Genomic DNA, 27,174 nt, shown 5'->3' with positions numbered 1-27,174 from the left:
GTCTTCTTTGGAGGAGAACTCAGTGCAGTGGTTCTTTGTCTAAGCCCCATGCTCTCAGAAATAAGACTCAGATCAAAATATATTTACAAATACCTTGGCCATATAGCTAGGCTCTTCTCTGACTAGATCATAAATTGTCTGGTTTATTCTAATCAACATTCTGCTACGAGGCTGGTTACCTGTGCTCAGGTACTATGCACATCTGTCTCTTCACATCTTCCAATGGGAGTGCCCTGTCCCCGGCTCTATCCCAGAATCCTTTCTGCCTCCTGGATGTTCCATCTTCTATTCTATCCTTTCCTATATGCCATAGGTTGTTGTTGTTGTTGTTTTTTGTTTGTTTTTTTTTTGTTTTTTTTAGTTGACAGGTGTTGCATCTATACAACACACAAGATATTCTCTCTACACCCCAGAGCGGCTGCTAGGAGTTAGGAGTTGGGAGTTCTGTTTATCATGGGACACTGATGTGCTCCATCACATGAAGGCACTTGGGAAGGAAATACCCCAAGATATATGTTTGCCCTTGGACATAGACAGGAGATTTGTAGGCAGAAAGTATGTCAGGATATATGCTTGCCTTGATTAGACCTGATGGGAAATATGGTGGCCCCATGATTTTGACATTTTAGGCCCTGGGAAACATGACTTGTAGCTACTCCCTGGGAACCCAGTGGTGGACTTGGCCAGAATCTGTCTTCCTGGCCAGTATTTAATTAAACCTTATTTCAAATTTGGCTCAAAACTCAAGGAACTGAGTTGTGGATTCTCTCAAGACTCTCAGGATTAACACTATCTAAAATATAAATCATTAACTGGGTGTAGTGGCATACTCCTTTAATCCCAGCACTCTGGAGGCTGAGGCAGGTAGGACTCTTGTGTTGGAAGCCAGCCTAGTCTACATAGAGAATGCCAGTCCAGCCAGTACTACATAGTGAGACATTGTCTCAAAAGATAAAAGGAATCCTTGAGGTCCATTTGCAGTGAGCTTATGGCTAGCAGTGTTAGAGATAAGCCTGAGGCCCAGAGGCTTTCCTTAGGGGGAGGTTGGCACAGGCTTTTCTCAGAGCTCTAAGAGATAGAGTTATAAGTAGTTGGCTATGTGACTGAGCCCAAGACCAGAACAGGGAACAGTCTCCAGCCTCTAGTTATTCATTAGAGTACCAATAGGATAGGGGTGTTTAGGAAGGGGGCTATGTTGATGTGAAATCTCTAAAGTCTCAGCCTATGGGATAGAGGGCAGGGAGGGATTGCTCTCCCTCTGCTCTCCCTGCTCTCCCTCTTCCCTTCCCCTCCCCATCTCCTCCCACTCCACCAGGTACTTTAAAAAAAAAACAAAAAACCACTATTCTGCTGGGTGTGGTGTGCTGGGTGTGGTGACATGACCTTTAATCTCTGCAGTTGGGAGGCAGAGTTACTTAGATCTCTGTGAGTTAAAGGCCAATTTAGGCTTTGTGGAGTTCCAGGACAGCCAGGGGTACAAAAAGAGACCCCATTTCAAAACAGACAAACAAAAAATCCAAAGAAGCAAAACAAAAGGAAACAAACAAATGAACAAACAAAACACATAAACAGAACCAAAATAAACAACAACAAAACCCACTGTCTTGTACCAAATCAGCATGCCAGACAGTCTTGCCTTTTTTTTTTATGCTGACTTTTTTTCTGTAGACTGATTCTATAGTTGGCTCAGTGATCAAAAGCACTCACTGTTCTTGCCAATGATCAGGGTTCGGTTCCCAGCATCAAGGTCATAGTTCCCAGTCATTTCTAACTCCGGTTCCAGGGAATCCAATGTCTTTTTTTTTTTTTTTTTTTTTGAGACAGGGTTTCTCTGTGTAGACCAGGCTGGCCTCAAACTCAGAAATCTGCCTGCCTTTGCCTCTCAAGTGCTGGGATTTAAGGTGTGTGCCACCACTGCCTGGCCCAATGTTCTCTTCTGACCTCAGCAGGTACCAGCCATACATGTGATTACACACATACATACAGATAAAACATCCATACATGGCATGGTGGCATATGTCTTTAATACCAGCGCTAGGGAAGCAGAGACAGGCAGATCTCTATGAGTTCAAGGCTAGCTTGGTCTACATATGAGTTAAGTGAGTAGAGATAGGAGATGGTTATTCTTAAATGGGTAGACAGCTAGGAAGAGTGGTCCGGGATAGGAGCCATCAAACTAACCAGATTCCCAGACTCTTGCCCAAAAGAAACTCCTTCATTACCCAGAACTTTTTCTTCACTGGAAGGTTACTGGGTTAACTTCCTCCCGGACCCCCTTGGGGGCCACAGACAACCCATTGGGTGGGCTTGGCAGGGTAAGCCCCTGACTGAGGGCTCATGCCCTCTCATCATTGTGGACCTCTGATAACAAAAGTGGCTTGGCTCTGAGGGAATGTTTGCCACAGGTACTTCCTCAGGTTCCCCCAACTTGTGTTTAGTCAAGTCCATACTGTCACTGGAGACGACCCAAGCAGCTAAAGGCATCTTAGCAGATCTAATTCAAGACGGAGAAACAGCTGGCCTGGGGTAGCACATGCCTTTAATCCTAGCACTCAGGAGCCAGAGGCAAGCAGATTTCTGAGTCTGAGGCTAGCCTGGTCTACAGAGGGAGTTCCAGGACAGCCAGAGACACACAGTCAGACGATGTCAAGTAAACAAACAAAAACAGAGCCAAATTTTGCTCCACACCTTATTTAAAAGCACAGAAGCAGTGTCTAGGGGGCTTATGGTGTTCCCTTTCTGTTCATCCGCCCTTGTATCACAGCTGCAAGAAATCTCAGATGTGATAGACTGCAGATCTCGACCCTGTGATTCTTTTTAAAATTTTATGTGTATGAGTATTTTGCCTGCATGTATATATGTGCACCATATGTGTGCCCCGTGCCCACAGGAGCCAGAAGAGGAAATCAGAGCCCCTAGGAGTTGCCCCATAGCTGGTTGTTAGTAACCATGCGGGTGTTTGGAAGTGAACCTGCATCCTCTTGCAAGAGCAGTCAGTGCTCTTAACTGCTGAGACATCTCTAAAACCTCCAAGTTGTTTTGTTTTGTTCTGAGACAGGGTGTCTCTGTGTAGCCCTGGCTGGCTGTCCTGGAACTCACTCTGTAGACCAGGTTGGCCTCAAACTTAGAGATCTGTCTCCCTCTGCTTTCAGAGTGCTGTGATTAAGGGGGTGTGCCACTAACCTACCTGCAGAAATTCTTTTGTTGATGGAGAAACAGACTTCCCGGGAGGAGCTATCAGGCAACACCAGAGACTACACAGCGAGACCCTGTCTCAAAACAAAACAACTACATTGCTTTAAGAAGTAAACCTGCTCTGCTCTTTTTTTTTTCCTGCTCTGCTCTTACTAGTCTCTTGACTCTGCTATCACAGTGTGAGAATGGTCTTTCCCAAAGTGTGTCTGTGGGTGTGCGGGCAGGTTGGTGGGAACAAGAAGCTGAGAGGTCATCTTCAGCCGCAGACATACGGCAGAGAGAGCAAACTGAAAGTAGACTGAGGCGAGGAACTCTAATCTTGTCTCCAGCGATGTACTTCCTCTTTCTGCAAGGCTGCACAACCTCCCCAAATAAGGAGCCTAAGGGAGCCGTCTCGGACTCATTTTAATACTCTCCTTCCTGTCCTGAACCATATTAGTATTCTTTCAGGAACAAACATACAGACAAGTAGGCTGTGGTGAGAAAAATCTTTTTTGTTTTGTTTTTGTTTTTTGAGACAGGGTTTCTCTGTGTAGCCCTGTGGAACTCACTTTGTAGAACAGGCTGGCCTTGAACTCAGAAATCCGCCTGCCTCTGCCTCCTGAGTGCTGGGATTAAAGGCGTGCGCCACCACGCCCAGCATGAAAAAATCTTATTTTTATAAAAGAGGATTCACAAGACAATTCTGGGTGATCTTTTAGTGATGTTTATCATTACTCTGGAACTCCAGGAAGTATTTAGCTTCTACAATTACCACAAATGCAGCAAATGCTCCTTTGAATCTGTTATAGAAATGATAAGCCTTCCCAGTGAGAAAGCATCCTGCACATTTGGAGGATAATAAAGGAAAAAGGTCTGGCACAGCTGGCTCTGGCTAATGCTCGGTAGGGCCAGCCTTGAATACATTTTGATAACTTAGAGACACCTTAGGCTTATTTTCTCCAAATATGAGGTTATCCTCAAATTTGTAATTTAGGTCCCAACCCTGGGTTACATTTAGTACAACTTAAACAGAGACAGAAGGCTGAAAATCTGGTCAATAGGTCACTCCTATTTGCCTGGTCATTTAGGCATCAGTTATTGCCAGAATTATTTTAAGTGCACCAGTGTTGTACTTTTTCAAATAGTTGTTACCTGGGGTCATCTTACCCATTTGGCAGAATTATGTTTCTCTCAAGAAAAGAACTGGGCTTTATTGTAGATCAGGACTTAACATTGCTTGTGACCCTATACTATTCCCTTGAGCTGCCTGTTAAGAGAAGTATTCTACCGTATCTAATGGCTGGTCAATACTGGTGAACCAACATTAACATCTTAGGCATCATAAACTTTATTTCTAACAGGCCTGGCTAGCATACTGTTTATTTTTTGGGTGTCTTGGAGGCAGTGTTCCTTTGGCTAAATTCTATTTTGTGTAATTTAATCTCTCTCTCTCTCTACTTTTTATTTTTGTTTTTTTCGAGACAGGGTTTCTCTGTGTAGCCTTGGCTGTTCTGGAACTCACTCTGTAGACCAGGCTGGCCTCGAACTCAGAATCTGCCTGCCGCTGCCTCCCAAGTGCTGGGATTAAAGGGGTGCGCCACCACTGCCAGGCTCCTTTGGTTTTATTAAAGACAGGCTTTGTCTGTACAGCCCTGGCTTCGGGAACTCTCTTTGTAGACCAGGCTGGCCTCGAACTGCCTCTTCTCTTCCGAGTGCTTGAATTAACGGCACGTTACCCACCACTGGCCGGACAGGCTACAGCCCTCTTGGGAAGTAGCCATCCTCTTCCGCGTTTAGTCTTCCCCGCGGTTTCGCTGGCTTTTTAAGGAAGCCGCCGGGAGCCCGCCCTGGCCCCGCCCACTCCCATAATGCCCCTCGCAGTCTCATATAGGTGGCAGTTGAAGTACGTGCTACAGTGCGGCGCGCGCTCCCGGGTGCGCACGCTCAGAGAGCGGCCTCTGTTTCTGGCGGCGGCGAGCGGAAGTCCTTGGGAGCGCCAGTTCCGTCTGTGTGTTCGAGTGGACAAAATGGCGAAGATCGCCAAGACTCACGAAGGTAAGCGGCCTTTCCCTTCCCACGCGCGACCTCGGCAGCCAGCCAGCCGCGGCCCTCTCTCCTGGCTTTCTGCGTCTTCGCGTGGCATCTCTGGTCTCGACCGAGGCCGCGCGGCGAGGCCTGCTCGGCTCGTCGGCGCAGGCCGCTGCCCGCGTAATGGCGTCCTCTCGCACTCCGGGACCGGCGCTTTGTTCCGCGCTGGCTGTTGGTGCTTCCGAGTTCTCTTGTTCTGACCGGAGAGCCTCGCTCGAGCGGCTTGCCCCGGGGGACTCCCGGGGAGGGAGCGGGGAGGCGGACGTGGGAGGCCGACTTTCTCGCCCCCCGGGCGCTATCGTCGGCAGTTCGTACCTGGAAAGCCCTGAATGACGGCAGCCGCTTTCGGGCCGCTCCTAACGGAGGCCGCTTCAGCGCAGGCCTGCCAATCCCAGCCTTCGCGATACAGGCATCTCCAAGGCGGCTGGATCGTGTTGTGGTGCTTGCACTAAATGATTCCGGCAGAAAATCTGGTAGTTTACTCCTTTAATCACTTGTGTCCTGGTGTTCTATCTTTTTCCCTTTGAGAGCTAGGTGTTGGAGAATCAGGAGGAAGAGAGAAGGAAAGGCAGATTTGACCAGTTGCCAAAGTTTTCTGGGTAGTCGCTTATTTTATGCTGCACAAGAGTAAACAGAGCTAGAAACATGTTGAGAAGCAACCAGATTCCATAAGGAAAGTAACCAGAGAAGACGGGAAGGAATTTGAGTCTGAGAGACAGAATCCCTGTTTCTTGGCTCCCGGTTAAGAAGCCAAAATTTACGCTGACACTAAGTCACTAAACCCGTCCTTTCTAAGTGTGTGTCTCGGTGTTAGAGAGAGGTAACAAGCTAAGGATGTCAGAAATTTGACAGTTTGATGTGGAAGCAGATGTGTGAATATTCTCTTAGAAAATCAAAGGAATGTGTACAGAGAAGTAAAGCCAGTACTTTCTGAGAAGCTGGGTAACGGAGCCATTAATTTATGCTTAGTTATTTTTGGGAGGTGGTGACGCGGCGCTGATAAAAAAGGATCAATCAGTTTTAAATTAGGGGAGGATGTCTGAGCCGGAGGGAACATCTTGTACCATGCAGTGAGTGTCGCTGTGGTAGGATAGAGGAGGGTGTAAGGAGGGAATTCCGATGCGAATCTAAAGAGATGGTTTAGGACCAATAGCTGGGACATTTGAGGAACTGAAAATACTAACACTTTTGAAAGCCAGAAATGTCCCTGCATTAACTAGTCTTTTGTCTTTAAACATGAAAGTACAACACATGTTTTTGTTTTCTTTTTTGAGATAGTCTTACTATGTAATTCCGGTTGCCCTGAAACTTCCTGAATAGAGGAGACTGGGTCCCACTTCAAAGAAACTCATCCTCCTGCCTCTGCTTCCCAAGTGCTGGGTAAAAGGCCTGTGCCTGGTTAGCCCAACACTTTTTTTAAAAAAAAAGATTTATGTGAATACACTCTGTCACTGTCTTCAGACACACCAGAAGAGGGCGTCAGATCCTATTACAGATGGTTGTGAGCCATCTGTAATTGAATTGAACTGAGGACCTCTGGAAGAGCAGTCCAGCCCCTAGCCCAACACTTTTTAAAGCCAGAAATGTTTTTGGCCTCATTATTTATCTTTAGACTACTTCAGATATTGTTTGTAAAATAATTAGGAAATTGAATCGTGTCGCTGTTTTGTTCAGTCAGTGGTAGGTTATTTATTTTAATTGTTTTCCATTGTGGGGAACCAGTGAAATTATTGGACTTCCAGAGCATGGGGGAGGGGAAGTGCTTACTGAAGGAAAGCATGGTTTACTCCTTACTGGCTTCCTTATAGCTGCATAGGTAGAGTCCCATACCCTAATAGGTTATTGATTTATGGAGATTTATGGATATTTTGTAGCTTTGATTGTTGGCTTATTGATATCTTCAATGTAGCATACTCCCAGTTGGATAAATGCAAAGTTTATTTTATGTGCATTAATATTTTTGCCTGCATGTAACGTCTGTCTGAAGGTGTCAGATTCCCTGGAATTGGATTAAAGGACAGTTGTAAGATGCCACATGGGTGCTGGGAACTGAACCTAGGTCTTCTGGAAGAGCAGCCACTGCTCTCAGCTGCAGAGCCATCTTTCTGGCCCTGGTAAATGTAAAGTTTAGGGTCCTTTCCTCTTTCCTTTCCCCTTCCCTTCCCTTCCCTTCCCCCTCCCTCCTCCTTTCCTTTCCTTTTTCATTGTAGAAGCCCAGCTAAACTTGTTTTCAAAAATTGCAATTGCTTTTTTTTTTTTTTTTTTTTTGGTTTTCGAGACAGGGTTTCTCTGTGTAGCCCTGGCTGTCCTGGAACTCACTTTGTAGACCAGGCTGGCCTCGAGCTCAGAAAATCCGCCTGCCTCTGCCTTCCGAGTGCTGAGTTTCGATTTTTTTTTTGTAAAAATTGCTATTTTATTTAGGATTATTTTATTATTGAATTAATAAAAAATATTATAGAAGTATGTCACAATTTGGTATAAGGTCCCTCAGTATAAATCTTTATTGTCTTAGTCTTTTTTTGTTGTTGTGTTGTTGCTACGTTTGTTTGTTTTGAGACAGAGTTTCTCTCTGTAGCTCTGTCCTGGAATTTGCTCTGTTTATCAGTCTGGCCTAGAACTTTTTTTTTTTTTTTTAGACAATCTCTTCATGTAGTTTCAGCTGTTCTGAAACACTCTTGGTAGACTATGCTGGCCTCAGATTGGCCTCCCAAGAGCTGGGATCAGAGTTGTGCACCACCATGCCTGTCTAAAGTAGAGTTTTTGAAAAATTTTTATATTTATATTTGCTTTGTGCAAAAATGAGAGGACAACTTGGAAGAGTCTGTTCCCACTTTGGGTGATGTAGGTTCTGGGATTCCAATTTAGGTTGTCAGGTTTGGCAGGAAGTGAGTTTACACCCTTAATCAGAGTAATCTCATTAAAGCTTTCTCTACTGTTGGTGTAAACAGGAATTTTATATACCTTAATAGCTCCAGTGTCTGGTCAGTAATGGGTATTTAAATGTTAAATCAACATTTACTTGCTAGATTAGCATGTTTTAGATTTACTTTACTACTTTTGGAGAAAGATTTTCTTGTCAACCAGGCTGGCCTTGACTTCTGATTTTCTACCTCTTAAGTGCTAGATTTATAGATTGGCCCGTGAATTCACAAACCCTGTGGTTTTTATGGGAAAAGTTTCACAGAAATGGGATCATTTATTTGTATTTTTTCCCTTATATTTATCTATTGTGTTTATCTATGTATTTTTGCTTCTATGTCCATGTGGAAGTCAGGACAACTTTCTGGAGTTGGATTCAGGTTTTCAGGCTTGCTGCAAGTGCCTTTAGCTGCTGAGCCATCTTGGTAGACTTCACTTTTGTTTTCTCTTGGAAATGGAATTATCGTGTGGGCCTGGTTGGCTGGTTGCTTTCGGTGCTTCCTTCCTTCCTTGTTTGCTTGCTTCCTTCCTTTTTTTTTCTTTTTTTCTTTTTTCTTTTTTTTTTTTGAGACCCAGACCAGATTTCTCCATGTATCCCTGACTGTCTTGGAACTTGCTTTGTAGACCAGGCTGGCCTCAGACTCACAGCGAGATCCATCTGCCTTTGCTTCCCAAGTGCTGGGATTAAAGGCATGCACCACTACATCCTCATTTTGTATCTTACTTAAGTTGGTCTCATACTTGGAGGAACCCTTTGCCTCCTGAACACTGGGATTTTTGGCATGTACCACCACTATGCCTTCTAGATCTCAAAGTTTGGGATCAATCCCCAGGATTTTGTATTTATACTACAGAGCATTTGGCATTGAACTACCCTCCCACTCTGAAAAGGGGTATTTAAAACCCAGTTTTGGTACATCAGTTTGGTCAGACAGGTAGGAAATAGCCTATTATTGTTCTGAGAATCTTCTGAATTGAGAGGAAAAGATGATTTAGCCTTAAAGTTGGAAGACTGTAGATAACTGCAAGATTTGGTTTTGGCTTCCCAGTGAATATATAATAAAATACGATCTTCCTTTCCCCAAGTAACAGATTAATATTTGTATGTGTGTCATGCATATGCATATGTGCATTTGTGTAGTATTTGTATGTGTGTAGGTATCTCCACCTGTGTGTGTGTGTTGTGTGCACATGGAAGCCAAAGGAGGCAGTTGGGCTTATTCCCTTGAGATAAGGTATCTTTTGGTTTTTCGAGACAGGGTTTCTCTGTGTAGCCTTGGCTGTCCTGGAACTCACTTTGTAGACCAGGCTGGCCTCCTACTCAGAAATCCTCCTACCTCTGCCTCCCAAGTGCTGGGATTAAAGGCGTCTGCCACCACACCCGGCCTGAGATAAGGTATCTTACTGAACCTGGAGCTATCCTGTTGGCCAGCAAGCCTGGAGTTACAGGTGTGCAGAACTATGCCAGCCATTTTAACATGGCATTTGGGGATTTGAAGTTGGGTTCTATGCAAGCATTTTTACTGGCTGAATCATCTCTCCACTCCAGATGATTTTTGTGTTTTAAGAAGAAAGTTATTGGATAATTTTATTGGAGGCAATCATTAAGTTATTGGAGTAATTGAAACTGGTCTTGGATTTGAACTTCCTGGTGTAACTAACTTCTCAATAATAGTTCTCCATATTATTAAGCACTTTTAGTTGTGTATTGTTTATTTTTTTTTAATTTTTAAATTTTTTGTTTGTTTGTTTGTTTGTTTTTGAGGCAGGGTTTCTCTGTGTAGCCCTGGCTGTCCTGGAACTCACTTTGTAGACCAGGCTGGCCTTGAACTCAGAAATCCACCTGCCTCTGCCTCCCAAATACTGGGATTAAAGGCTTGCACCACCACACCCGGCTATATTGTTTATTTTTAAAGAGATAGCTACCCCAGTTTTTACTTGAATCATTGATTATGGTTGTGTCTTCCTTCTATGGACATGTCCATCCATCTCCCCCCCCCCCCCCCTTGGCCTTTTTTTTCTGTTAATTTGAAGAGTCTCATATTGCCCAGGTTGACTTCGAACCTGCTGAGTAGCTGAGTTTGTCCTTGGATTCCTGATCCTCCTGCCTCTACCTCAGAAGTGCTGCCATGTTACCTATGTAGTATCATACCTCAGCCTCAGCTCAGCTTCCATGGTTGTGTTCTTAGGCTTTTGATTTGATTATTGAACCAAACTCTCTGTGATAAGATATGTTGCCCAGGATGACCTTAAATTTTCTTGCCTTTTTTTTTTTTTTTTTTTTTTTTTTTTGGTGACAGACTGTCACTTTGTGGCCTTGCCTGGCCTGGGTTTCATTATATAGACCAGGTTGTTTAGAGGTCCACCTGCCTCTCTCTTTTGTCTTTTGAGTACTGGGAGATAAAGGCATGGGCCACCAATATAAAAAGTCTTATCTAATGGTGGGGTTATAGGATGAACACAATACCTGATTTCTATGGGCAAAAGAACTGGAGGCTAATCTCTAATTCTAGTTTTCAGGAGGATTGCCAGTAATTTGAGGTTGTCAGCCCAGGTAACTTTGTAAAGATTTGTCTCAAGAAATAAAAAAATGAGGCGTGGTGGCGCACGCCTTTAATCCCAGCACTCGGGAGGCAGAGGCAGGTGGATTTCTGAGTTCCAGGACAACCAGGGCTATACAAAGAAACCCTGTCTCGCAAAACCAAAAAAAAAAAAAAAAAAGGAAAAAATAAATTAAAAAATGAGCTATATGTGTTATCACAAGGGACTCTCTGAGTTCCTGTGTCTGTGTGATGGTTAGGGTGCCACCCTTTTTATAGGTATATCTTTCTGATTTGGGTGGTCGTCATACTATACTGATGAGGTAGAAGAGGGATTGCAGGCTGTTGGGTGTGTTGGGTGGTGGTTTTGCTTTTTTGTTTTTTGTTTTTGCTTTTGTGTGTATGTTTTGAGACAGATCTCACTATGTATCCCTGGGCACATCTGAAATTTACTATAAAGACAGGCTAGCCTCAACTTATGTGAAATCTTCCTGCCCTGGCCTCATGAATACGGGGTCTCAAGCGTGAACTACCACACTTGATTCAAGTTTGGGTTTTTTTGGTTGTTGATGCTCAGCTTGGTTTTCTAGGGGGAGGTTTTGTTGTTGATTTGAGACAGGATCTCTAAGTAGCCTTGACTGTCCTTGAACTTGAGTTTGGCCTGGTTCTGTCTCTTGATTGCTAGAATCAAATATGAGACTCAAGTTTTAGTTTTTTGTTTTTTTGGTTTTTTGAGACAGGGTTTCTCTGTGTAGTCCTGGCTGTCCTGGAACTCACTCTGTAGACCAGGCTGGCCCTAACTCAGAAATCTGCCTGCCTCTGCCTCCCGAGTGCTGGGATTAAAGGCGTGGGCCACCACTGCCTGGCTCATTGCCTCTTTTTAATTCCTTGGGCCTGTCCCTTTCTTATTGGGGAAGGGGCCCAGCTATTCTTTGGCTACATAAACTTGTTAAGTTTTCTTAACCATCTACATTTGAGAATACAGTGTTTTTCTTAGCTGGGGCTCAGTGGGGTTGAGCAATTAATACGAAAATTTGTACCTGGCATTTGATCCCTCTAGTGAAGGAGAATCTGTCTGTAGGCTGTAAGACCTACCCATAAATTCTACCCTAACTGCTCTTAAAATTGTGATGTAGCCAACGATGTCCTTGAATTCTTGTCTCTTCTGGTTTCAAAGTTGGAGTTACTGCACTTGTTTATACAGTGCTGGGGCATTTGTTCATGCTAGGCAAGCACCCTAAGAACTGAGCAACACCTCCAAACCAATTAGTGTGTATTGAAAAAAACTAAAGAGTGCTGGTCATGCTAACTCAGACATTGTCTTAGGGATTAGGAATTTGATCCCTGAAACTCATGTGAAAAGCTAGATGTGTAAAAAGTTAGCTGCATGAAAGTGGATGTGTAATATCAGTACTTGTACTGCAAGAGGGAAAATAAAGACAGGAGAATTGGCTGGAAACTTTTGGGCCAGCTAACTACTGATACAGTTGACTCCACTGTACAGTTGAGAAACAAGACTTAGCAAGTAGAAGGAGATGGCTCAGAACAGGTCCTTTACCAGCTGGCCCATTTCACTGGCCCCAGCCTTAAGCTGTTTTATACTTGATCGTAGCTAAAGGACTGAGAAGTGATCTATGCAGTTAGTTTTACCTCTTTGGTAGTGGGTTTTATTTTGTGCTATAACATAATATGTGAAGCTGGGTACCAGATTGAGGACCTTATTCAATGCTGAGCAACTGATGTACCACTGAATTATGTCTCTTGATTAGTTCTGGTAGTGACAAGTTTAAATAATTGTGAGTACAGCCCTGGTTCTTAATACACATCAACAGTTTTAATTTTTTTGACTGCCAGGGATGGCTTAGCAAGTCACTTGTCACACAAGCTTAAGTGACCTCGGTTTGATCCCTGGAACCATGCAAAAAAGTAGAAAACTTGAGTTTTCTGAGTATCAGGCCTATAAATTTGTGCATGCTAGTGATAAATACATATATTTTTAAAGGAGTTATGTATTTTATGTGAGTACTGAAGACACACCAGAAGAGCGCATCAGATCCCATTACAGATGGTTGTGAGCTACTATGTGGTTCCTGGGAATTGGACTCAGGACCCTTGGAAGAGCAGTCAGTGAGCCATATCTTCAAGCCACTCACAAATACATATTTTAAAGTAGCTTTAATTTTCCCGTGGGGGAAGTTTTAGAATTTTGAGATTATTTTTGATAGCCCACCTAATGGTTAGGGAAAGTTGTTGAGATAGTAAATCAGCTTTGTGTTCCTTTCACCTGATGAGGTCAGGAGATACATGTGTAGATGTACTTTACAGCTAGCTCTTTTAACCTCTTACTAAAATTTTCTATGTTTCAGGATATTTTGAAAAGATCTAGTAAGGAGATAAATTATACTGAGAGCTCTTTAAAACATGAAATTTTTTTTCTTTCTTACAGATATCGAAGCACAGATTCGAGAAATTCAAGGCAAGAAGGCAGCTCTTGATGAAGCCCAAGGAGTGGGCCTTGATTCCACAGGTTATTATGACCAAGAAATTTATGGTGGAAGTGATAGCAGATTTGCTGGATATGTGACATCAATTGCTGCAACTGAACTTGAAGATGTAAGTTACAGATTATCTAGGAGGCAAGGATTTTTGTTTTGGTTTTTTGAGAGAAAATAAATAGGGGAATTTTCTGTTTGAGTTGATGGTTAAATGGAGAGAAACAGTTAATAACACATAGAGGGAAAACAGACTCTCTCTCTCTCTCTCTCTCTCTCTCTCTCTGTGTGTGTGTGTGTGTGTGTGTGTAATCCTAGCTAGCCTGGAACTGGATATATAGACCCATCTACACACATACTCATACCTGCCACTATGTGATCCTTTATGTAGTAGACCATGCTGGCCTCAAGACTCTACCTGTCTGTCTTCCAACTGCTGGGACTAAAGAGGCATGCTACAATAATCCTCCCTGGTTAGATAGAGTGTTTCACAGTTAGCTTGTTTTTGCCTGCTTAATACTAGGGTCCTCACTGGGCCCTTAGATACCTCCTAAAGTGCCCAGTTTTGAATATTTTGTGGAAGACTTATCTGAATATTGTTAGATGATATATAAAGCATTTTCACATCATTTGTGATTTAAATTCTTGTTACCTAATCCTGTCTGAAGTACCCTATGGAAGACATGACTGAACTGACTGTAAATATTTTTTTGAGATTTGATTTCTGTTTTTGGATGAAGCTTCAGGTCTTGTTCATTCTAACAAATGCTTTACCACTTGGCTAACCAACCCTTTAAATTATGTATTTTTGTTGTTATTGTTGTTTTGAGACAGGCTCTCCTTATAGGTCTGTCCGGGTGCTGGGATTATAGGCTTGTGCCACTATACTTAGCTTAAGTTTTTCTTGATTTCAGTTTTTTGAAAATTAAATATGCTATTTTTATTCTTGGAAATTTCATATTTGATTACATTATATCTTGATCTTACTCACCACCTCCTCCTCTTCCTAACTCTTCCCAGACTCACCTTATGACCTTTCAACTCTGTCTCCTTTTTAAAAAATAACTTATTGAGTCTAGTTTTTGCTGCTAACATACTCATGGGTGTGGAACATCTACTGTGGTATGGCAGCCATACCCTTAAAACTTCCCCTCAGAAGTCATCAGCTGTCAATAGCTCCTCAGTTAGAGGTTGAAATTCATGAAGTCTGCCTCATGCTGCAGTCCTGACTGGTTTAGTCTTGTACAGGCAGCTCTAAGGGCAGCAGTTCTCTCATGTCTAGAAGACACTGTTACCCTATCCTTTCCGGTATGCCTCTTAGAATCTTTCTTCCCTCTCTTCTGGAGAGTTTCTGAACCTTCAGAGGAATCTGTGATACAGACGTTCCATTTTGGCTGAAGAAAATAGAATATTAAAGTCTTTTTATGTAAATTCTACATAGTTTTCTTTTGACTATTTCAAACATTCAGATTTGTTGATACAGTTATTTAATGGGTTTTTCGTGATTACTTTTTGACACCTTATACTGGTTATGAAGATTTTTTAAAAAAAAGATTTATTTATTATATGTACATGAGGACATAGTTGTTCTTTTCAGACACACCAGAAGAGGGCATCAGATCCCATTACAGATGGTTGTGAGCAACCATGTGATTGCTGGGAATTGAACTTAGGACCTCTAGAAGAAGAGTCAGTGCTCTTAACCACTGAGCCATCTCTCTATCCCCCATGAAGATTTGTTGTTGTTGTTGTTGTTATTTAATTTTATTTAGAAATAGGATCTTACTATATAACCTTGGGTAGCCTCCAGCTTACTATGTAGACCAGGCTGGCCTTAAATTCGGAGACCTAACTGCTTCTGCCTCTCATGCACTGGGATTCAAGCTGTGTGTCCCTCAACCATGCCTGGCTCAACCTGGTTAGTTTTATAAAATTCAAGTCATATCTTGGTCACTGGCACTTTTCTTTCCCACTTGATAGAAATGTGTTTATATGATTGTCCCAAAAGTGAAATTCTAGAGACTAGTTTTTCAGAGGGTGTCTTCTTGCATATACTATCTCTATGTGTCTCTTGCTCTCTCTCATATTTGCTCGTGTTTTGAGATAGTTTTGATATTCTAGTTTACACTGATCTCATACTTAGAATCTTCATGTCTCTGCCTTAACCAAGTCCTAGGATTAGGAATTCTGTGTTGGCATGACCATACTTGGCCATAGCACTTGGTTTTCTTACCTAGTAGTGAAAGACAGTGGTGGCTGTATGTTCTAGAATTAAGAAACATTTTATTTTAAAGTAGAATGTATGAGTGTATAGTGATGTGTAAACATGTTGTTATGGAAGTTAATAGCTTTGATAACAATTATTGTTGACTTGTTTCTGTGGTTAAATAAAACTTAAGAGTTCCAAATAAACTCATGGGTAGTTGTCATGTTGCTTTTTATGTTGTGACCTTTTGGGTGTTTGATTGCAGGATGACGATGACTACTCATCATCCACGAGCTTGCTCGGTCAGAAGAAGCCTGGATATCATGCCCCCGTGGCGTTGCTTAATGATATACCACAGTCAACAGAGCAGGTGATGCCTCGCAGTTATTCAGCTTACAAAAAGGGAGTCAGTTTCCATGGGAGCACAGGAATTTTAGCAGTTCTGAGAATGTTTTGAGAGAAGAGCTGACTTGGGGGAGTCAGAAATAATTGTTTTGTAAAGGCATTCATTAAGCCAAACCTGGAGTTTTGGAAACTGATCAGCCACACATACTTTTTTTGTCTTAAATAATGGTTTATTCATTTGTGTGTGTGGTGAGGATGGGTTAGTTTTTTTAAATAGGGTGGGTATTAAAATGAGATGTGCCTTTTTTTTTAGTATGATCCATTTGCTGAGCATCGTCCTCCAAAGATTGCCGATCGGGAAGATGAATACAAAAAGCATAGGCGGACCATGATAATTTCCCCAGAGCGTCTTGATCCTTTTGCAGATGGTAATTCTTTCCCACTTTTCTATAAGTATTCAGAAATTTATTTTAATTACCTTGTCTTTAGCCCTTTGATTTTTTTTGGCATGCTTATGAATTTGCTTTTCGTTTTTAAAGACCCCTTTATAGATTTGTATAGATTTGGTTGAAGTCAAAGATGCCATATTCTTCATCTTTATAATGCAAGTTTTCTTTCCAGGTAGAAGGACAAGAAAATAATGAGCCAATGCCATAGAAACGCAAAGGGTTAAAGGTTTTTCTTTTACTTTTGTTTTGGGTACTCTTGGTATACTTTGAACAAATGTGTTTTTCTGCTCAAAATACTTTCAAATTATTGCAAAGTTTTCATTCCAAATTCTAGAGTTTTGGATTGTTACTTTTGAGAAACTATTTCTCACACTAGTTCCCCTTATTGTTATAGCTTAGTAAATGCACCTACTTTGCTCTAGTCAACTTTATATAGTTAAAACAAAGCTATATACAAAGACTTTGGTATTTAATAGTTGGAGTCTGTTTTGCTAATTGTAGTGTGCAAGGGGCATAGTGAGCCTGATGGAAGATTTCCTCAGGTGAGTGAGTCCCAGCATCAAAACTAAGTGCCTGTTCTTAAAATTAGATTCTGCTGCAGGTTTTTACAAATTAGACTTTCAGCCTGCATGAATTAATAGGGATATTCTTTGCTTTACTTGCATAATTGTAATTGATTTAAACATGTATGTCAGAATTCACAGGCCCATACTAACTGTCCTTAATTTCTTTCCTACAGCAGTACTGCTATATGCCAGTCCTGTCTGCATTCTTAAGGGTGCAGTTCAACACATCCTCTCTAGATTATGGTGAAAAAGTATTCCAAAGGAAGTCTTATCAGAGCTAGTGTTAGAAAGAATGACACTACCAATTGGGCATGATCGTCAGCATAGGAGATGTCTTAGAATTTTATTATTTTGTCCTAAATTGTAATGCTATACTACTTGTATAGCTATTGTCACTTTTCTAAAGCATAGTGTGCCTTCGTGTTCTTGTTATGCACTGTTTGGGCTTCTTTAAGATATTTTGCAATTTGAAAAGCAAATACTGAAATTTTAACCAAGAGACTGACACATCTCTTTGTACACCACTTTTCTTTTGTGTGCATTGTAGTAACTGGTAGAATAATATATCTTAAGTTGTATGTTTCCAGTTGTGATTGTACTTTCTAAGAAATAGAATTATATTTTGGGTCAAGGAAAAAACTTTAAAAAGCACGAAGCCCTTTTAGTAATGTGACGTGAGAATATGATTGTAGGTTTATTTTTTTATAATCAGAGTTTCTAAGTTACAACTGTTTAGATCACTGTATGAAGAACTTAATGTTAGTCAGTTACTGTAGTCAGGATTTTAACAGCTTGCAACAGGTAATGTTTTGAATATAAATATCTTTCCAAAGTGTTACTAATGGTAAAGAGATAATTTTCTAGGCTTCTATTCTGCTGCTTGAAGTCAGAACTGCTGATGGAGACAAAGGCACGAAAGTGTACGTATTCCGGATTAGCAACCCAGGAACCCATCACTTCTGAAGACTAAACTGTGCTGTCATTTTGCTTTCTATATGCATTAAAATAATTGTTTTAAACTGCTGTAGATATGTTTGTGTTCAAACAGGTTAAATTGATCAGCAAACTCAATAAAAAAGTAAGATGTATAATTATCAAAGTTTTCCATCAAAAACTAAATTAAATGATTATGGAATAACATAATATTAGAGCAGGGCAGAGAAATCAATTGAACCTAATACCCTTTATTTATTGTATTCTTGTCCTGTTGCTGTTCTTTTCTGCAGGAGGGAAGACTCCCGATCCTAAAATGAATGCTAGAACCTACATGGATGTTATGCGAGAACAACATTTGACTAAGGAAGAGGTAGGAACTGCTTTCTCAGTGTAATGGTTGTGAAATAATGTTGGAACATTTGAGAGAATTTTATATTTATCTAGGTTTCGATGTTCATAGCAATATTTTTTTTTTTTTTTTTGCTTTTTTCCACCCCTGAGAGAGGGTTTCTCTGTGTAGCCCTGGCTGTGCAGGAACTCACTCTGGAGAGAGGATGGTCTTGAACTCAGAGATCCACTTGTCTCTCCAGTGCTAGGCTTAAAGCTGTGTGCTACACTGTCTAGCTTTTTTTTGGGGGGGTGGCGGGGGGTTCGAGATAGGGTTTCTCTATATAGCCCTGGCTGTCCCGGAACTCACTTTGTAGACCAGGCTGGCCTCGAACTCAAAAATCTGCCTGCCTCTGCTTCCCAAGTGCTGGGATTAAAGGCGTGTACCACCATGTCCAGCTTTTAAATTACTTTTAAAAGGTGATCTCATTATGTAGCCCTGGCTGACCTAAAACTTAGATCTGCCTGCTTCACCCTCTGAAGTGCTGGAGTTAAAGGTGTGAACAATTGGACTATAGTAGTTCAATCATAGAAAGTTAAAAAAATCCCAGAATTATATGACCCTTGACACTTGATATTTTGATTTCCTGGCTTCCTGTGAGTGTCTGCTTGCCTGGGGAGGTGTTTAAGGGGTTACTAGCATACCTCATGAAGCTAGTGGTCACATTAATTTTTGATGAATATTTACTGGAGATTGGGTTTGGCAATAGATGGAGAATTTTAAATATTCCATTTGGCTTATAGAGATAATTCTGTGCTAACATGAATGCAATGCTAACAAGCCAACCCTCAACTGTTTTTGTATTTTTGGTCTTCTCATTACATTTATTTGTGTGTGTATGCTTGGTACATGCCATGGTGTGCTTGTGGAAGCCAAAGGACAACTGGCAAGAGTTCTACCAAGAGCGTTCCAGGGATTATCGGACTTGGTAACAGAAAGTGCTATTACCAAATGAGCTGTCTTGCCATCACTGGTCCTAATCTTTTTATTGTTGTTTGAATGAAGTAGGGTCTTCCTGTAGCCCAGGCTAACCTAGAAATGACTCTGTAGCCTCATAGTCATAGGCTGACGCTCCTACCTCAGTCTCCTGAGTGTTAAGGAATGACAGGTATACATCACTGAGATTCCCGTGGTTCCTGTAGCAATATTAACAATAAAAGTAGGGTTTGCTAGGCGATTTAAAGGGATCTGGAACCTCATTTTAAAATGAAAGGGTGAATTAAATGCATTTATTATGACACTAAGTTTTGTTTTCATGTTTCTAGTTCTTTTCTATTTTTGAGAAAAGAGTCTTGCTATGTATTCCTGACTGGGCTAGAACTCACGCATTGGTTGGACTTGAATTCAAACCAATATACCTGCCTAGTCTATGGATCATAGGCATGTGCTACTGCACCTGGCTTATTTTTGTGTCTTGAGTCTTAAAAACTTTCAGTTGCATATTTTTCAGTTCTCTGCTAAGTGGATATTTACTTACTGATTAGGGCGATTACAAGACTAACTTCACTAGTCTCACTGACTAGAGATTTTATTTTTCAATAAGACTTTCCCTAGCTTCAAAACATAGGCTGTTGCATGTGTACTGTTTAGAAAGAAAGCTAATGCTGTGTGTACACACACAGACACACAAACACACACAATATTAAAGATAAGGAATGATATCACTAGGAACAGAATGAGTTTTTTTTTTAAAGATTTATTTTAGTATGTATACAACGTTCTGCCCGCATGTATGCCTGCAGGCCAGAAGATGGCACCATATCTCATTACAGATTGTTGTGAGCCACCATGTGATTGCTGGGAATTAAACTCAAGGGCCTATGGAAAAGCAGACAGTGCTCTTAACCTCTGAGCCATCTCTCCAGCTCGAGTGTTTTTTTGTTTTTTTCCCCCCATTGTTTTGGAGACAGTTTTGTTATAGTCCTGGCTGTCCTCCTGCCTCTGCCTCTGCCTCTGCCTCCCAGTGCTGGGATTAAAGGCGTGCGCCATCGCCACCCATCCTGCTGTGAATGGAATACTAAATAGCGCATTGAAAAGAAATGATTATGCTAGTAGAATTAAAACTTAACTAAAGAAATTTTTTCTATTTCTGGTGCTGGGGATTGACTAGGAGCTTAAGCATGCTCGGTAAGCATAGCTACTTGAGTTTCCTCCATCTAATCAAATGATTTGCTGTTTGAAATGTTTTTCAGAGAGAAATTAGGCAACAACTAGCAGAAAAAGCTAAAGCTGGAGAACTAAAAGTCGTCAATGGAGCAGCAGCATCCCAGCCTCCCTCAAAACGAAAACGGCGCTGGGATCAGACCGCTGACCAGACTCCTGGTGCCACTCCCAAAAAGCTATCGAGTTGGGATCAGGCAGAGGTAATCTTTTATTTTTTTATTGCTATTTTCATATTTTTCTCTATGGACTGTGTTCATATTTGGGCTTGTAAAACAAGTTACTATTTACTGGATGGCTTAACTTTATATCCATTATTTCTCAATAATGGAGGTTTGAAGTAGAGGATGAAGTGGTAGCAGGATTGTTGTCTGGGGAGAATACTTTGTCACTGTTTTCTCATAACTTTTCCCTCAATCTTCTTCCGTTTCATCTAACCTTGAATGTCCCCAGCCTCCAAAATCGGTCACATTAGGGCTTACAACCTCAATACCTTAATAAGGCTTTGAGACATAGTCCAGTCCGTATGTTGAGGAATGGAACGTTCTTTTTTAGTTTAATTTTATTTGTGTCTTTTATTTTATTTTATTTTATTTATTTTTTTCTTGGAGGCATGTTTTGCTTTGTGGCCCTGGCCAGCCTGGAACTTTTTTTTATTAATAAAAAAAATTGTATTTACTTAGAAGCATTCAGAATGTCAACAAAGCAGCCACCAAACTACTGTCCCCATATATAACTAATTTGTACTCTGCACCAACAAGAACCTGCTTTAAATTTCCATGCCAATTTACAACCCTCAGACTGTACCAGGCAAGGTTAGTGGCTATTGAAAATACCACCAGGACAGGGCTATCACATTCAGTAGTGTGTTAATTATACAAAAAAAAGACATTGTACGGTTTAAAAACAAATCTTACACAGCCTTACATTACAATTTTTTTTTCTTTAAAAGGAGCGAGTTGTGTACAGGGGGGGTTAAATGCTTTTTTTGTTTTGGTTTGGTTTTTGGTTTTTTTTTTTTTTTTTTTTTTTTGGTTTTTCGAGACAGGGTTTCTCTGTATAGTCCTGGCTGTCCTGGAACTCACTCTGTAGACCAGGCTGGCCTCGAACTCAGAAATCTGCCTGTCTCTGCCTCCCAAGTGCTAGGATTAAAGGTGTGTGCCACCACCGCCCAGCCTAAATGCTTTACAGACAAGAAAAAGAAACTGTGCTACAACCAACTTTTTTTTTTCTTCTTCTTCTTCTTCTTCTTCTTCTTCTTCTTCTTCTTCTTCTTCTTCTTCTTCCTCCTCCTCCTCCTCTTCCTCCTCCTCCTCCTCCTCCTCCTCCTCTTCCTCCTCCTCCTCCTCCTTTTTTCTTGCTCTTTTCAGCCTTGACCACCCCCTTTTTTGCTGCATCAGGTTTTCCTTTAGCTCTCTAGGCAACAATTTCCTTCTCATACTTCTCCTTCAGCTTGGCAGCCTTCTTCTCATAGGCTGTCCTCGAACTCAGAAATCTACCTGCCTCTGCCCACCGAGTGCTGGGATTAAAGGTGTGCGCCACCACACCCGGCTCAGAGTTAAATATTTAAAGCCACAATAAATTTGCTCTACTCAAAGCTGCCTAGCTGTTTGTTTGTAATTAGATAGAAAAGTTTATTTTTCTTACAAGATTTACTTTTATTAGGTGTTTGTCTGAATGTACATCACATGTGTGCAGCTACTTAGGAGTAATTGTCAGATCCATTGGAATTGGAGTTAGAGGTTGTTGTGAGCTATTACTGTGAGTGAGTGGTAGGAACTGAACTCAGGTTCTATGCGAGAGCAGTTAAATGGTCTTAACTACTAAGCCTTCTAGGAAAGAATGTGTTTCTAGGAAAGTAATTAGGACTTAGACCTACCTTTCTTTTTTGCTCATTTATGGAAAAAATAGGATGCATGGCAGTAAGATTCATATTACCACCTTTTTTTTTTTTTTTTTTTTTTTTTGCATAGGAAGGGCAAATTAAGTTTGTGAATAATTCATTTTCATTCATTACTTACCTAATCCAGAGGTTTTTGTTGTTGTTACAGTTTTGAGACAGGGTTTCCCTGTGTAGCCTTGGTTATCCTGAAATTCCAGGCTATCCTTGAACTCAGAAATCCACATACCTCTATCCAGAATCATTTTTGTTTTCCCATCACGAATAAAAATCCTTATTAGCTGAGTGTGGTGAGAGTGAGGGAGGATTATGAGTTTCTGGGTTATCTTGTCTCAGGATGACTTACCCCACCTCCCCAAGCCCTGCCACCACCAAGACACTGGATATTCAGAGCTCTTTTACATTCTTGGATAAATTACTCAAATCCACTTCTAATCTTTCTTCCCTCTGAGCTTGCTGCAAAGCTTGATAGTGTGAGTTCCAGATACAAGATTCATGTGGTAGAGAGAGACAGTGCACTCCCATGGGTTAGTCTCTGATCTCCACGCTTGCTCAGTGACGTGTGTACTCAAACACAGGCATACAAATAAATAATCTTTTTTCTTTTTTTTCTTTTTTTTTTGTAGCTGGGATTAAAGGTGTGTGCTACCACGCCCGACTTTTTTTTTTCTTCATTAAGATTGGGTTTTACTACGTGGCTCTGGGTTGCCTGAAACTCAAGTCAACCAGATTGACTTTGAACTCACAGAGATGCACTTTTCTCTGGCTCATAACATATTTCTTTAAAGTATTTATTATAATACATGTGGATTCCTTCTTCCCCAGAGGTTCTAATGTCTCAGGGATCCAGTTTGGGGATGCACTAATTTCAGAGCTGAAAGTCTTGCATTGGAGTTGTAGATAGACAAAATTACATGAATTTTCTAAACTCAGAGTTTAAACTCAGTGTATATTTCAGGGTACCTTGTATCATCTGGAGATTATTACAGTAGCTTTGCTTTTAGTTTTCAATGAGCTTATTAAGTATATATCATATAAGAGTAAAAGAAAGCTACACAGCTTCCATTCCAAATGGCTGTTCTAACCATATAGAAGTTTAGTGAGCTTTGTAGACTTTTTAGGCCTGGTTATTCTGGTTATTTTGATTTATTTTTCTCAATTTACAATTTTTTTTATAATTTTTTTTTTAAAAGAGAAGTCAAAAAAAAAGAGAGGAGTTAAAGAACCATGGCAAATAATAGATTGATAGGTACAGCAGATAAATAAAACTTCATTGAATCAGGGTTTCATAGAATCAAGCACGGAGACCGCTGGAGTAGCCTGGTTAAGAGAACAAAGGTGGGGCTGTTAAGATGGCCAGTGGTTAAGAGCGCCGACTGCTCTTCCAAAGGTCCTGAGTTCAAATCCCAGCAACCATGTGGTAGCTCACAACCATCTGTAACGAAATCTGATGCTCTCTTCTGGAGTATCTGAAGACACACTACATTGTACATATAATAAACAAATAAAAAAGCCGGGCGTGGTGGCGCATGCCCTTAATCCCAGCACTCCGGAGGTAGAGGCAGGTGGATTTCTGATTCGAGGCCAGCCTGGTCTATAGAGTGAGTTCCAGGACAGCCAGGGAGGGCTATACAGAGAAACCCTGTCTCGAAAAACAGAGAGAGAGAGAGAGAGAGAGAGAGAGAGAGAAGAGGGGAGGGGAGGGGAGGGGAGGGGAGGGTCTTCTCATGGCGGAACTGCCTTCTCTTTCCTGCTGCAGCCAGATTTTTTTTTTTAAAGATTTATTTATTTATTTATTTATTTATTTATTTATTTATTTATTTATTTATTTATTATGTATACAGTGTTCTGCCTGCATGTATGCCTGCAGGCCAGAAGAGGGCATCAGCTCCCATTTCAGTTGGTTGTGAGCCACCATGTGGTTGCTGGGAGTTGAACTCAGGACCTCTGGAAGAACAGACAGTGCTCTTAACTTCTGAGCCATCTCTCCAGTCCTATAGCCAGACATTTTTATCATGGGGCAAATAATAGACGATTTAACTGTTTTCAAGAACAGTGTTTTATTTTTGGGCTCTTTTGCTATTCTTCTGTCTTCTTCCCTTGTAAAAGGGAGTCAGCCTGAGCCAGGATATGTGTTTTGGAAATAGTTTGAGACAAACATGCTTGGGTCTAAAATGGGGATTATTTCTCTTTCAGAGTTATCTTTTACAAGCTTAAGCAGCTCATGGCAAATTACCAACACATATATATTCACAAAGGTTTATAACCCAGAATGTTTTGTGTATCTTTAAAATTCTATTTATTTTAATTTGCATTTTTTTCATCTGCATTTATGTCTGTATTAGGGTATTGACTCTCATGGAATTGCAGTTACAGATAGTTGTAAGTCACTGTGTGGGTGCTAGGAATTGAACAGGGTCCTTTGGAAGAGCAGCCAGTGCTCTTAACTGTTGAGCCATCTCTAGCCTTGTGTTTTAATCTAGTGCTTTTTACATTGTTCAGTTCCAAATGAAAGCTGTAAATTTGTTTTCATCATAAGCATTTGCAAATCAGTAAGCAAAATGATATCTAACTTCCACTGAAAGATACATTTATTGTTTTGTTTTTTTTTTTGTGCAATAGAAAATTTGTAGTTATATCTCTAAGGTGTATAGGTATGTGAAACAAAATTCCTTTGCTTTGTACAGACCCCTGGGCATACCCCATCTTTAAGATGGGATGAGACACCGGGTCGTGCAAAAGGAAGTGAAACACCTGGCGCAACCCCAGGCTCAAAAATATGGGACCCTACACCGAGTCATACACCTGCGGGAGCTGCTACTCCTGGGCGAGGCGACACACCAGGCCATGCAACCCCGGGCCATGGTGGTGCAACTTCCAGTGCTCGTAAAAACAGATGGGATGAGACCCCCAAAACAGAAAGAGGTAGGTACTTTAGTGCAGTGTAGATGAGTGTGTGGATGAGGTGTTGACTCCAGCATTTTGTCTTCAGACTGAGGTCCTTATTTCCTAGTATAAATATAGATTTCTATAAATAACCAGCTGATGTGGATGTGCCTAAACCTACCAAGTTTATAAAACTTGTTTTTCTTGTACTGTTTGTCTCAGTACCCAAGCTGAAATCTGTTAGAACCTTTCTTAATAACCTTTCGACTTTGGACTGGTGACGTGGCTCAGAGGTAAAGGCTCTTGCCACCAACCAAACTGGAGGACCAGGGTATGATCCCTGGGACCCACATGGTAGAAGGAGACACCAGCTCCACAGGTAACCTCTAACCTCCACATGTGTATCATGGCATGTGCTCCCCAACATACACAGTAAAGAAAGGCAACACACTTCAACTTTGTTTAAATTAAAATTTAAAAAACTTAGGTAATATTGTACTCAATTAATTTCCCCTCTTTTGAAGAGGCTGAAGGTTTTAGGAAGAATCTTTTTTTTTTTTAAACTTAAAAAAAATTGTTGTGGATACTATTAGCCTTCTTTCTTTCCTCAGCCTCCTGTGAGTACGCTGTGTGTGTGTGTGTGTGTGTTTAAATGCACCCGTTTTAACCATTTTTAATGTGCACAATTTAGTGGCTTTAAGAATATTTCCAGAGTTGCACAGTTATGACTTTGACTGCTATTCACTTCTATGTTTTTTTCAGTGATCCAAACATACTGCATTCTTTAGATACAGATTTTCCTTTCTCCCATTACTTTCTGGCTTCTGCCAGGCTATATTTTATATCTCTCTCAGAAATTTGCCTAAATCTAGTGTTTGCTATATAGTGAAAATAGCTGGAACATGGCTCAAGATGAACAGTGAGGTGTGGATGAAGAAAGTTTTGTTTTTCTGTTTCTCATTAGTTCATATCTGTGGCTTTGTAGTCAGTGAAAAGGAAACAAATACTGGGCAAAACTTTAACTGGATCTTGTTTTAGAAATATACTCCTTTTGAACTTAATCGAATTGCATGTAGGGGAAGCAGCATTTTAAGAGTGTTAATAGTGTGGTTTTACTGATCCTTTGTCTTTCAAGATACTCCTGGGCATGGAAGTGGATGGGCTGAGACTCCTCGAACAGATCGAGGTGGAGACTCTATTGGTGAAACACCAACTCCTGGAGCAAGTAAAAGAAAGTCTCGTTGGGATGAAACGCCGGCGAGTCAAATGGGTGGAAGCACTCCTGTTCTGACTCCAGGAAAAACACCAATTGGCACACCAGCCATGAACATGGCTACCCCGACTCCAGGTACAAATTTTTTTCATCATTCTTTCTCTTACAGCTATTTTAATTTTTTTTGCTGTTTTTTTTTTTTTTTTTCTGGGTTCCACTAATGCTAGCTTTTCTATTAAGAATGTAAATATAAATATATAACTGCCTTGATTTGCATTTGCAATGTAAAAACAACTCTGATACGGACTGATGTTAACTATTTTGTATCTGAAGGGCCTAAGTCTTACACTGTTGGTCATTAACAATTTTGCTTTTTTGGTAGGTCACATAATGAGCATGACACCTGAACAGCTTCAGGCGTGGCGGTGGGAGAGAGAAATTGATGAACGAAACCGCCCACTTTCTGATGAAGAATTAGATGCTATGTTCCCAGAAGGATATAAGGTACTAGCAGTGAATATATGATGACTATGTTGTATTGAGGATATGAGTTTTAAATATTTAGTTAAAAAAGTTGCCTGGTAAATTAGCATTGGCCTTTCTGAAATTTACTAATTTCATATTTTTAGGTATTAGTAAGTGCATTTCAGTTTGAAAAAGTAATAGAGATGAAATAAGTAACATGGAGCTTTTATTACTTTGGCAATCCTAATGATTGGTGGGAGTCAGAAGTAGGCGGATCTCTTGAGTTTGAGGTCAGTTTGGTCCAGATAACAAGTTTTAGGCCATCCAGGGCTACAAAAAGATACTCTGCCTCAAACCCCTCCCAGCAGAAACTTTTATTTTGGGGGCTGGAGAAATGGCTCAGTGGTTAAGAACATGTATTGCCTTTAAAGAGCAGCAATGATC

General features: G+C 41.0%; 1 protein-coding gene across 4 annotated transcripts in view; it reads left to right on the top strand.

Annotated features, from left to right (window-relative positions):
* The first annotated feature begins 5,069 nt into the window (after nt 1-5,069).
* Sf3b1 (splicing factor 3b, subunit 1) overlaps nt 5,070-27,174 on the top strand; it is a 42,333-nt gene continuing 20,228 nt past the window's right edge. The window contains exons 1-10 of one of the 4 annotated variants that reach the window (XR_003947333.1): nt 5,070-5,232; nt 13,171-13,337; nt 15,688-15,792; nt 16,081-16,195; nt 17,647-17,702; nt 18,009-18,088; nt 20,299-20,469; nt 24,854-25,091; nt 26,188-26,400; nt 26,648-26,769. Coding sequence is in view for 2 of the 4 variants with exons in the window: in NM_031179.2 (NP_112456.2) it covers nt 5,205-5,232; nt 13,171-13,337; nt 15,688-15,792; nt 16,081-16,195; nt 18,009-18,088; nt 20,299-20,469; nt 24,854-25,091; nt 26,188-26,400; nt 26,648-26,769 (1,239 nt within the window). In the remaining 2 variants the exon portion in view is untranslated. Of the gene's footprint in view, nt 5,233-13,170; nt 13,338-15,687; nt 15,793-16,080; nt 17,703-18,008; nt 18,089-20,298; nt 20,470-24,853; nt 25,092-26,187; nt 26,401-26,647; nt 26,770-27,174 lie in introns of all 4 variants that reach the window. The other 3 variants (XR_003947332.1, NM_031179.2, XM_030243736.1) reach the window with 3 other exon arrangements.

This window comes from Mus musculus, chromosome 1 (genome assembly GCF_000001635.26).
Source record: "Mus musculus strain C57BL/6J chromosome 1, GRCm38.p6 C57BL/6J".
Taxonomy (NCBI): domain Eukaryota; kingdom Metazoa; phylum Chordata; class Mammalia; order Rodentia; family Muridae; genus Mus; species Mus musculus.
Note: the sequence above shows the minus strand (reverse complement) of the source record. Positions and strands in the feature narration are given on the sequence as shown.